The 13,060-nt window shown below is 48.4% G+C and overlaps 1 protein-coding gene across 1 annotated transcript in view; it reads right to left on the reverse strand.

Annotated features, from left to right (window-relative positions):
* Clasp1 (cytoplasmic linker associated protein 1) overlaps window positions 1-13,060 on the reverse strand; it is a 212,633-nt gene that overhangs the window by 11,557 nt on the left and 188,016 nt on the right. The window contains exons 34-35 of the mRNA XM_038349426.1: window positions 11,216-11,406; window positions 9,197-9,325 (exon numbers count right to left, since the gene is read on the reverse strand). Of these exons, the coding sequence (XP_038205354.1) occupies window positions 9,197-9,325; window positions 11,216-11,406 (320 nt within the window). The remainder of the gene's footprint in view (window positions 1-9,196; window positions 9,326-11,215; window positions 11,407-13,060) is intronic.

Genomic DNA, 13,060 nt, shown 5'->3' on the forward strand with positions numbered 1-13,060 from the left:
TTCCTGAAGGCGAGATCCCATCTCTGCCATCTCTCTATAGCCCAGGCTGGGTACAAAGTCAGAATGTTTGCCATATCCACCTTTCTGTAATATACAAGTTTTTTCTTCCCAGAGTGCACATGTCCACCTCTGACTGTGCTTACATTTCCAGTGAGGAACCAGCCCAGCACATGTGGAGCAAGCAGGACACAATCTAGATTTCAATGGCCTTATGAGAACAAGTCACAGAACCTCTGATGAGGGCACTTAGCGAGATGGCTCCAGGGGTTAGAATTGTGCTGCTGAGAATAACAGCCTGAATCCAGTCCCAGGACCATGGTGGAGGGCAAGAGCTGACTCCTGAAAGCTGTCTTCTGATCTCTACTACAAGTGCATCATGGCGTGTGCACACACACGCACACAGATATATACACCCACAGCGCACCACACACACATGCACACACGTCACATTGTGCACACATGCAGCACACACACACTATACACTGTAAACGAACAACTAACAAGGTCCAGGAAATGCATTCCAGGCAACACCAAAAGCACAGTAAATTACTTCTTAGGAGAGGCCTAATTCCAGTTCATTTCCCCAGCAACCAGTTGCCTAAAAAGGAGAGAGGAACCCACCATCCCTCAGTTTTCCTCTAACCACGAGGTTGCTTTAAGACCAAGTGCAGGAGTTCACTGTGGAGAACTGGTTAGAGGCTTGTGGCAGGAAAGCAGGCCTCTCTTTCCGATTTGACCCAGTCAGCAAGGCTGCTGTGGAGACCTAATTCTTATGCTTTGAAGAGCTACCACAGTACACCAGAGGGCATGAGGCGGGACTCTGCGGCCCCAGTGTTGTCTTTATTGCTGTTGTGGTGGTGGTGCAGAGGACTGAACTGGGGCCTTACACATGCCCAGGAAGTACGCGACCACCGGTGACACCACCAGCACTGAAACCAAGTTTCAGACTTACGCGTGGTTGAGCTGTCTAAGTAAAGAAACACTGCCATATGGTGAGCAGAACTGAAGACCTCACCAGTAGAGAGTAGAATAAACAGGGACTTGAAGACAGAGAGAAAAGTCAGATCCCAGTCTCTGCCAGTCAGGCCCAAAGAAGCCAGCCAACCACCTCTGGTGCCTCCAGTGGGAAGACCATCTCTCAGGCTGTTGCTATGAGATTCATCTGAGCTGCCATACAGTGCGCTGCTGGGAAGACACCCTGTCAGGTATGCTGGCAGGGAGCCCACTCCAGCAGTGTGTCCTCTAGGGACATCAGGGGCTCTAGAGGGTGCAGGCATGAAGCTGCAGGGAGCCCACTCCAACAGTGTGTCCTCTAGGGACATCAGGGGCTCTAGAGGGCGCAGGCATGAAGCACTCAATGACCACATCCATGTGCACCAGGTTTCTGGAGACGTTCTGGAAAGACACTGCAGGGACTGCACTCAAGATGAGCGGCTGAAGGCCCTTTCTTCCCCAGGGTAAGAGCAACTTCCTCAAGACAGACACTGGTTTTGGCCGGGAAGGTAGGTGTTCTGACTTCCCTCCATATGCCAAACCCTGGCTTTGGCAGGCTGCCTGTATCAGGGTGGGAACTTTAGGTTCTGCCCTATGTTCTCTGTAAACATAAGACGTGAGATTATAATGTAAGCAAATAGAGAACTACAGTAAACACGAGTAACAGAAGGAAAGGAGGCAAACATGCTCAGCAGACGAGGTGGCTACCAGTGCCGAGGGTGCTTTAAAAAGGGTGTGTGTGCGGAGACATGCACGTCAAGCAGGAGCAAGCTCACATCTGTATTTTGATTCTGCTTCTGTCTGTAGAAACACAGGAACTCGTCCTGTCCATTGTTAAGGATGTAAGCGTCTGGCTAGGGAAAGGCTTTCACAGTAAGCTGGTTTGCCGCCTTGTTCTAGCTCCAGGCCCAGGCTGGCTCGATCTCTTCATCCTTCTGCGCACCTAGCCTTTTAAGGAATGGGATCATGACTCGAAAATACTGATGAATGTTTGCTTAAGGATTTAGGTTTCTTAATTCTAAGGCACAGAAGTTCTCGACATTTGGACTGCGGGTTTGGAGTGCACCAAGTTTGATTTGGCCCTGTCTCAGATGCATGGGAACAACTGAGAGCGGTTTTAACAAAAAAGAAAAGAAAAAAGTAGACATCCAAAAACAACGACGGCAAGAATCCAAGAGCTCTTCCCCAGGGCACTCGGAGTTTAGCTCCTGGAGCATTTGGAAGCTAAAGAGATGCTGATGCCACCTTCTGGGACTGATCAGAAAGCCTCACACCAAACACAGCTGACATAGCGGTCTTGGTGTTCCATTAGAATACAGGAGGGAGCTGGGGCGTGGTCAAAAGTGTCTTTAATCCCAGCACTCGAGGCAAGAGGCAGACAAATCTCTGTGCATTTGAGGCCAGCCAGCTCTATATGCGCAGCTCCAGTTCAGAGATTCATAGAGACACTCTACTAATACTAATACTAATACTAATACTAATACCAATACCAATACAATACCAATACCAATCCCAATCCCAATCCCAAACCCAATCCCAATCCCAATACTAATGATAAAAAAGACTAATGTGGCAAAATGGCACAGCCAGAGGCTGGGACTTAGCGCAACCAAGAGTGGAGGTGTAACTAGGGTCAACCCTGACATGGTGTCATCTAGACAAGCCAAGATCAAGAGGGGAGAGACAAAGCAAGCTCAGGCTTTGGAGGCTCCGCCTGGAGCTAATTCTGTTACCCAGCAGCTCATAGATGCTGAGTAAAACCCTTCCCATGTCCATGCCTGTTTTCTTCCTCAGGAAGCTATCGCAAGGACTGGACTGGAACATTGTTAAATTATCTGGGACTATATGATCTTACACTCATCACAACCTGATGAGTGCTTCCTGAAAAAACAGGTACCCATACAAGTAACGGCCTCAAAACCCTCCGAGGGGAGGGAACCAAGAGCAGGGCACTCACGACCAGGGAGGCAGCTCAGTGGGTAACAGCACTTGGTGAAGAGAAATGACTCCGACCCTTTGTCCTCTGACCTCACATAGTCACTGCTGTGTGCACATGCCCCCTCCCCCAACACTCACACTCTCACTAATAATAAAACAAGAGAGCTACCTACTCATTGGGTAGCCTGGGGTCATCAGGAGCAATGGTGTGGAGTGGGAGGCTAGCAGTGGGGACTGGCAGGTTACAGGACCACCCCAAAGTTGCTTGCACAGGGAAGTGACTGAGAAGCGAACCCCTCTTTGCATCCTCTAACTCCACTGTCCATCTCTAAAAGGCTACAGTGCCAGGGCTTTCGCTGGCCCGGCAAGGCTGGCACAGCAGAACGGACTGAAAGCGGGCAGCCCCTCAGGGACTAAGTCATTTTTCCTGTAATTTAGATAGAGGCTTTTTTGAAGTTAAATTTAAATGGCCTCTTGAAATGCAGGTAAATTATATTTTACTTTATTGTGTGTGTCACATACAAAACAAGAAAATAAACAAATGTAATAACCTTTTTTTATATTTTTTTTAAATGAGCATACTTTCTTCAACAGAAGAAGGTGGGGGGGGGGGGCTTGGGACCAGTCACCTCACCTCACCACAGGGAGGGGCACAAGGCATCTTCATCCCATGTCATACCCCTGGACATCAGAGCCTTGGAGACCTGTTAGGCACAGCCCCTGAGGCAGTGTGCAAAGCCATCTATCATCCAACAGCAGCGGCCTTCAGCAGCCGTGCAGCTCAGGGGCAGGCGTCAGCTAAGGGGCAGGTGGCATGGCTCTCGAGGGGCCAGTGAAGACTGATTCTGTCCTCGACAGCAGCTGCCTTCAGAAGCCGTGCCACCTGGGCCTGACCCATTCTGACAGTCCTGGAGGTGGAAAAGGTTACATCCCCATGGAAACTGCACTGACTCCCTGATGGGGAGCACTCCTGCAGTCCCCCATTAGTGGGATTCGGCCTGGGTGTACATCCCAGACGGTGCTCCCAGCTCCAGTTTTCTCTCTCCTCATCCTTCTTGCTGTCCAGGCTGTCCACCCTGACCTTGCTAGTCAACTCCAAGTTCCAGGGTCCCTTGCTAGGGACCACAGAATGATCTCTGCTGCTAAAAAACTAGGACTCACCACAGACTTGATGGCTGTATTGCTCCCTCCCACCTGGCCCTGGCCAGTGACAAAGTGGTGACTAGAGGGGTGGGTGTCACTGCAGGAGACTGCTGCAACTAGGACCACGTAAGAGATTTAGAATCTGTGAGGATTTAGGTTGTTACTCAACAGCCGCTGCTGTTATTGATGTTACTGATATTGTTATCCTGGAACTGGAAGAGACAGAGATAAGACAAAGCAAGGTCCACAGAGAGGTAGTGACTTCTAGGTTCCTGGGACTCTGCTACCCTGGAGGTTGCTGATGGCTATGGAGACAGGACTGGTTGGAATTTTAATAGGCACCTAGCTATCTGTTCAAACGACTGACTCAAGTACACCCTACTTCTGGGGAAAGCATGGCAGCTGAGGAGCTTTTTTTTTTTTTTTTTTTTTTTAACCTTCTATTTCAAATGATTTGGGTCTGATTTTGCTTTTCTTCATCTGGAGGAGGGGTCTCTGTCTCTCTCTGCTGGAGCCATATAGTACACAGCATATAGGCTCTAGGAACATTTCCAACAAGAGACTGAGTCTACAAACCTGGCTCGGTGGTATGATGGTGACACTCATGTTTGAACAGAAGGGTGCTCAAAACAAAATAAAAACATCCAGACAGAGAGGACTGCTCTGTCTTTATGCCACACCCCCCCACCCCGCCCCAGTCTCGCAAATGGTCCTGATATGCAGGTTGTATAAGAAAGACTAGGTCCTACCTATCCTTGGCGTAGGGTTGAAGCAGGTTCTTACTGACGACGCAGGGCTCAGAAGCATGCCTGGCTGTTAGATTCTCTTATCAAACCCTCCTGACTGTCCAAGAAGAGATTCTCAAGTCAGCTCCCACAACAGATTACAAGATGTAAAGGAGAAGAGTGGTCACATGAATGAAATTATCATAGCGGCCCACTGCATCAAGCTTGGCCATTTAAGATTGTTTGGCTGAATGCAACACCACAACAGCAACAGAGGAACTCCACAATGTTACAAGTAGAAAAACTCAGCAGTATCTACTACATAGCTGAGATACTGGCAGAGGAATGCCTTACTCAGATAGGACTATGAAGGACTATGTCTAAGATGACCAAACACTAGCCTCTTTTTAAAATGCAGCTTGTAAGCATGAGTTCTGAACTCACCTGTCTGGTCTCTGCAGTTTGCCATTCGCTGTGGATGTGTGGCTCTCAGAGAAGTTCCTACCTGCATTTCAGTGTGTGTATCAGAACCATGGTTGGCTCTCACAGGTCTCTAGAAGAAACCTACCACAGCTGACTTCGGTTCATGGGTAAGCCATCTATCTCTCTAGCATCCCCCACCTTAAGCACTAATACATAAGCACTGTGAGTGTGCTGCTCTGCCTCTCTCTCTGTGTCCACCCCTCACTCGTGTGTGGTGTGTGTGTGTGTGTGTGTGTGTGTGTGTGTCACAGTGAACACAGGGAGCTTGAGGATAACTTCCAGGCATCATTCCCACCTTCCACTGTGTTCCCACCAGGGTTTCTCTTAAGCTTGCTGTTGTGTGAGCTAGCCTAACCGGCTTGTGAGCTTACAGAAATTCTCTGGTCTCTGCCTTACATCGACAGGTTACAGGGAAGATGGCTGGTGTTCCATCTCTTGGAGCAGTTCTGTGTGAGCCAGTCAGGATGTGTGTTTATCTCCTTCTAAGGCCTGGGCTTTGTTGGGGAAGGTAAAACCACTTCCATTTTAGGAGAGAGTAGTTTTAAGAGAGGCTCCCTGGGATGTGCACACTTTGGAAGTGTTGATCAGACAGGAAAACAGACTTTGTCTTTGGAAGATGGACACAGAAACCTAAAAGCACCATTGATCCCATCTAACATGGCTGGAGTCAGAAGTACTAAATGTAAGAAATACAATAGACAAAATGAAGTCACCAGCGTGGCCACCACAGCAACTGCATGTTCAGCTAACTATCTCGAAGAATCCCGAGAACCAGAGACCAGGGATGGAGACAGGTTGGTTAAAACAAGAGTGTGGCGGAGGGCGGGGTGGGGGGGCTCAGTTGGTAACACCTCATGTAGGACTTAACTTAAATCTCCAGAATCCACATAAAAGCCAGGCTGGCAAGATGGCTCCAGCAAGTAAAAGCACTTGCTGTACAACCTCAATGACCTGGATTTGATGCCTGGAGCCCAGAGTGAAAGGAGAGAGATGACTTCTGAAACTGTCCTATACTTCCACCTGCATGTACCCAGAGGCATGAGCACACTCACACCCGTACACACTCATTGAAAATAATAATAATAATAATAATAATAATAATAATAATAATAATAATAGTAATAACCAGGTGCAGTGGCACTTTCAGTCACAGGACTAGGGAGAGGCTGCAGGCATCTTGTCAGCCAGCATAGACTACCAGTCAAGTTCCAGGCCAGTGAGAGATTCTGCCTCAAAATTAAAGGTGTACTTGAGGACACCTAAGGCTGATTTGCCTACACATTTATATGTGCACACACGTAAGGGAGGGAGGGAGGAAGGGAGGGAGGGAGACACACACACACACACACACACACACACACACACACACACACACACACAGAGAGAGAGAGAGAGAGAGAGAGAGAGAGAGAGAGAGAGAGAGAAGATAAAGTTGAAAAATTTTAAAGAAAAATAAAAACCAAACCCCAAACCTAAACATACAGGTGCTCCCGAGCCGCTCCTGGGCACGTGGCAGTCTGAGCTGCAAGAGGAAGTGGCAAGGGCATAGAGTCAAGGTGAGCCCAGACATGCAAAGCAGAGAGAGCCTGCCAACAGACCTCAGAACACTATGTCCCGCTGGCACCCTTGGGTCACTGTGATGGCAGTGTGGCACCTTCTGGTTACAGGACTCCCACACTGACAGAATACTGGGAAACGTATCTGAAACAGGAGATCTTTTCATGCTTTTCCTGGGCAATTTGAGAGAACCTCATACTTACTAAACCATGTTCAAGGAGAAGAAAAATAAAATAGTGAATTTTAACTTATATTTAAGAGTCTACTGTAAAGGTTTTCAATATTTAAACTGGATGCCCAGTTTAAAGAGATAGCTTCTAGCTGGATAGTAAGTACTCAAACACCACATTAGCTTAGTTAATTAAATGTTCAATAATAAAAAAATACGTGTATGGTATTTTGCCTGCACATATGCATGTGCACTATGCCATGCCTAGGGCCCCACAGGCCAGAAGAGGGTCACAGACCTCCTGGCACAGAAATTGCAGATGGTTGAGAGCTGTCATATAGATGTCATATAGATGTCATATAGAGTCTAACCTGTGTCATCTGGAAGAGCAGCCAAGTCTCTTAACCACAGAGCCATCTTTCCAGCCCCTTTAGCTCACTTTAATCTCATTTCAAGCCTGTCTTTTGTCACCAAAACAGCCACTACCACCTGTCAGGTGTGGCCAACTTTTTGACATTGCCATATTTAACACGGCTATCTACAAAGCACATGCTTGAGAATGGCACAGCTGAGTTTTAAAGAAGAGTGAGGTCCAGCAGGTAGAGGTGCTTGCTGAAGCTTGATGGTCTGAGTTTGAACCACTGGGTTCTACACGAGAGAAGAAAAGGAACTGATTTCCAATGAACTGTCCTCTGTCTCCAACATGTGCATCATACACATTAATAAATATTATAATATGTATACAAAGAACATAGTATAATATGAAAACATCACACACACACACACACACACACACACACACACACACACACACACACACACGCCTCTTCTAGTCTTTTAAGTAAGCTTACAATTTTGTGTGAATTACACTGCATTTATAGCCAGTCTGGAATTCAAACTGCTGGTTGGACACACCTGAATCCTAGTTCACTTCAATTTTTCATCATTGATTCTAAGGACATGCTATTCTAAAAACAAAGTTGTTGCAAGATAGTTTGTCCCTCCTAAGAGACCCAAAGCCTGGTCCATACTTGTTCTGCTCTGAACTACTGGGCAGGCTTTTTGGGCCCTTTCTTCTTCTTCATCTGGGAACAATGAAGTTGACCATATGAGCCTGTCTGCTCTACATGCTCAAGTGAGCTGTTGTAAGCGGAGCACCTTCTGTTCAAACATGAGTGTCACCATCATGCCACCGAGCCAGGTTTAGAGACTCAGTGTCTTGTTGGAAATGTTCCTAGAGCCTATATGCTGTGTACTATATGGCTCCAGCAGAGAGAGAGACAGAGACCCCTCCTTCAGATGACGATCTGAGGAGGTCAAAGCAGCAAAGGCCCAAGCAGCCAATCCATGGCTAGGAGGAAAACTGCCCTCAGGGTCTCATTCCCTTGCTGGTATAAGAACCGCCCTACTTAAGTCCTCATCCAGAGCATTCTCACAATAGCTATGCAGAACCAAGAGGCTGCACTGGACAAGCGGTCATGGCTTGGTGGGCTCATACCTACTCTTTGCCATCTTGGTTGTTACTGGATTTGCTTGTGTGCGAGCGCACACAGGCCAGAGGGCCATCTCTGATGTCAATCCTCATGAGCTGTCCATCTTTTCTCCCCTTCTCCCTCTTTCCTGAGACAGGGTCTGGTTTGCTCCAGCTTTCTGAGTAAGCTAGCAATGCCATAGACATACCTGTCTCCTTCTACCCGGTCCTGGGTTATCTGCTTTTAATGTGGATTCTGGAGATGGCTTAGGTACTCATCCTTGTATAACAGACAGACACTTTCCCAAGTAATTAGACCATGTATCCAGCCCTGGACTTACTTTTTGAGGACAGCTAGACTCTGTAGTATGGTTTCTAGCCTATCCACAGAGTAGAAATCGCAGGGGCTCAACACACCACCAAGTAACTGGTCAGTGACTGCTGAGAGCCCATCATCCATACCACATGTACGAGGCAGAGAGATATAGCCTGCTTGCTCTCTTGAGCACAGTGGAGATGCTGGGACCTGGGAACCACAGGGGCACTTTGTAAGCATTTTAGACATGTAGTTCCTCAGCTCTGATGTCAGCAGTAGGAATCTTACTCTATACAACCCAGGCCAGTTCACAAGGGAAAGACTCATAAGCTTCAACATTCGTTTTGGGTTCTGCCCTCCTCCACCCAGTCCTGCTGTGCATGGTCACAGGGCTAACCGACCTCTTTGTGGGAGTCTTTATGGGCTTCCAGGGTCTTCATGATCGTCAGTTCTGCGTAGTTCTTGAATCTTGCTGGTTGGTTTCTCAGAATCTCCCGTAAAACTCTCAGTGCCAGAGCTCGAATGGAATGCTAGGTGTGAGGGGAAAAGAAATGTCACCGAACAGTACTTGCCCTTGTCCATGCCTACAGCATGCATGGGCCCACAGGCTAAACCTGTTCCAGGTGGCCTGGCCTCTTACGGGCCCCTCTCCATGGATGACAAAAGTCTACTCAACACGTGTTTCCTAGACAGTCAACCTCAAGAGGGTAGGCACTGACGCACAGTGTCATCTTCAGGACCCACCACACCGAGAGGTTGGCAAAGGCTTCCAGAATGAACCCTGTACTGCAGACCAAATGACTGGCACACCTAAGTTCAAGGTCAGTTCTCTAGATGTTCTAGACTTAATGGAAGCTTGGGTTCCTGAGTCACCTTTCTGTGAGACACGCACAGGGACCCTGCCATGGACAGGGGCCTGCCAGGCTGTGAACTCTCTGAGGTCTGCTGGAGAGACCTGCGTCTGTTCCTGACCTTCTGGGTGATGAGGTTACCCATGCAACAGGCCTCAAGCTGTTAAGGCCCAAGTCATGTGTCTGGAGAAAAGCCATTCCAAACAGACGCCTAATCTCAAGAAGAGAGAGCGGAGTTTACTGCAAACAGAGCCAAGAAGCACATCCTGATTCCTTGTCACTCAACTGTGCACTGTGCAAACGCACACAGAAAGCACCTGCCCTCCATGTGACATCACCCCATCTCCCCGCAGAGATCAGCCAAGTGTAACTGCCTCCATAGGCAGCAGGACTTTGAAGAAAAGTTAGTGTGGGCCTTTCATTAACATTCTTAATCTTTACTTACCCCTAAACCAGACCTTTGACCCTGAGAGTCAGAAAACAATTCCAGGGCAGCATTTACTGCTTCTCCTTCCCTAACTTCCTGATGCCATCAGTCACCACCTCTGAGACCCTGGGTCTGGCCTGTGACCTCGTACTGTGCTAGCTTCTTGGAACTCCCCCCAGCCCTGGGCTCCAGCTGTGTCTGCTAGGCCATGCCAAACCAATGTGGAAAGAAGGACCATTACTTAGGAAGCTTAATCCCAGCTGTTCCCTCCCAATTCTGTGTGCGGGCTTGTTCCACAGGTAGGAGGCAAGATTGGGACTGGATCACCTGCCCCAACTGTACTCACCTCTACTGATGTTAGCAACTAAGTATATCAGGGGTAGTCACAGCCCATGCATGCTACAAAGCCTGGTCTGTCACATTCAAATGTGCCAGCATGAAGGTTTTGTTTTATAACCACGAATACACCATGGGACCTGTTGTCTGCCATGCCACTATTAGCTCTAACACAGGCGCAGGGTGAATCAAGATGGAATTTCATGAAATGCAACACTTAGTAAGGCCTTTTAAAAAATAAACTCTGGATGGACAAGACGGCTCAGTGACCTGAGTTTAATCCCAAAAACTCACATGAAGGCAGGAAAGAAGTGACCCCGAAAGCTGTCCTTTGACCTCCACACATGTGCTGTGTGACCACATAAATTAGGTTTTTTGTTTATTTGTTTGTTTTGTTTTTCTGAGACAGAGTTTCTCTGTGTAGCCCTTAGTGTCCTGGAACTCTCTATAGACCAGGCTGGCCTCAAACTCACAGAAATCCACCTGCCTCTGCATCCCAAGTGCTGGGATTAAAGGTGTGCACCACCATCACCTGGCAAATTAGTTTAAAAAAATGTAGAAATAAACTTCTCTATTATCTTATTTCACGTGAGATAAAAGTAAAACTCATGCGGAGATGAAGCCTGGCAGGATATCGTCTACACTAATGGGTTTGGCAAACTCCTGTGTAAAGCACCTAGGCTCAGGAAGGGCCCACCCAGTGGCAGGAGACGGGGTCTGCATAAGAGTCAGGCACAGACGGCACAGAGGAGCTCTCGGCCCTGCTCAGGAAAGGCACCACGCGGAAGGGGCGTGAGAGTGCTTACGTCCTTGTCCCCTAGAGTCTCCAGCAGCAGCAGCAGGATGGTCTTGAAGTGCTCCTCCCACACGCCCAGGCTGTCTTCCCTGGTGATCTTGAGCAGCTCCAGCAGCGCACCCTTCCGCTCCTCCACACGCTCGTTGTGGTTGGATAGCTCTTTCAGCAAGTCGGCCACCAGGTCCGAGTGGTCAATGGGCACTGAGGAGACACATGTGCAACCTCAGGAGGCGTAGGCCACAGGTTCCTGCCATGTTCTTTCCTATCATGACTCTGAGTGATGGGTGCTATGCGTTCCCCTCCCACTCTGTGTACTCCTGACGTTCTTACCATGCTGTGAGAACAGAGTGCCAGGCCAGCTGCACAGCACGTGTCCCATGTGTCCTCCCTTCTTACCATCCTCCCCTTTCTATTTTTACACAGAGGTTAAAAAAAAAAATCCAAGTGCTTCAGACCCATCTTTTCCCAAACTCTCTTCTACTACCACAGTCTTGAGCCAGGCTTTCTACTGGACAGCCTCCTGCCGGTAGGAGACCCATTCCGTGCACAAACTGGATTCCCCCAAGGCCCTCCCATCCTCTTACTAACATCTGTTCCATTCCAATTGCAAGCATTCCCTCAAGACTATCACATTGACTAGTATCTGTTCCATTCTTGGATGTGCAGGGCTTGGGAACCAACACAGTACTGATGCCAATCAAAGTGACCAGACCATCCAAAGACAAAGCTTGCTCACCTCTACTCGCATGGGTACCAACAGGGTCTGAACTACATCAGGTGACCTGAAGGTCCCTCTCGCCCTGTCCATGCTCACTGAGAACCCTCAACCCTGGAAACTCCACTCTCAACAGGCAGCATGGGAACCAGCTGTGGAGACAAATCACCACAAGCAATCTCCTGAGGCACATTTGCAAACTTCTTTAGCTTCTGAGATTAGGGGGCAACACACAGGAAGTTCAAGACCCTGCACACTTGCCATTTCCCCTTGCCACACCTCCATTCTCCATAAGCTTTCAGTGCACAGGCAGTGGATAAGAAAGAACCGACACTCCACTCTCTGGGCACGAGTAATAAAGGGGAAATGGTGAAACAACCCCACACTCAAAGGAAAACGTATCCACTTCTCCAGAAAGCCTGGGTCAGCAAACACTGGCCACCCCAGGCTGGCGGCAGGACTGCACTTGGCAAATCCAGGGGAATGACAGTTCCAGGGTTCTTTTCTGACCACTGATGCTCCCTCTGTGCTGAACACCTGCAGAACTGTCTTCTGCCACAGCACTGCACAGCGCCAGGCCCTTCTGCCGTCTGTGCCTTGAACCTGCCCCCTGCCTCATGCATCAGTCCCCTGCCTCATGTGGCAGCCCCCTCCAAAGTGTGCTCATTCTGAGTCTGTAACCCACAGGCTGGAGCAATCATGCCAGGAAGTGTGCCTTCCTTTCCTTCCAACAGGACAACCTCAGTTATTAATTATTTAGAGTTATAATTTACATAATTCTCCACTCTAACTCTACCATAAGCTGCACGGTCACACGAAATCGCAATAGAACAAAGCTAGTGAACATGAGCAGTGAGGGGAAAAGAAAACTTAAGTTGCTGCTACAAACACCATCAAACCCATACAGAGTCACTCACTGGCCACCTGCTACAAACACCATCAAACCCATACAGAGTCACTCACTGGCCACCTGCTAGTGGACACTGGTCTTGGATTTTGCTTTGGTCGTGCAGATTGAATCCAGGGTCTTACATGTGTAAGCACAACTCAACCCGAGCCACATTCTCTGTCTCTGGGTACTGGTCTTGACATGAGACTCAGAAGAAATCCCCAGACACATCCCTAAGTTATTTTTTGGGG

This window comes from Arvicola amphibius, chromosome 12 (genome assembly GCF_903992535.2).
Source record: "Arvicola amphibius chromosome 12, mArvAmp1.2, whole genome shotgun sequence".
Classification (NCBI taxonomy): Eukaryota; Metazoa; Chordata; class Mammalia; order Rodentia; family Cricetidae; genus Arvicola; species Arvicola amphibius.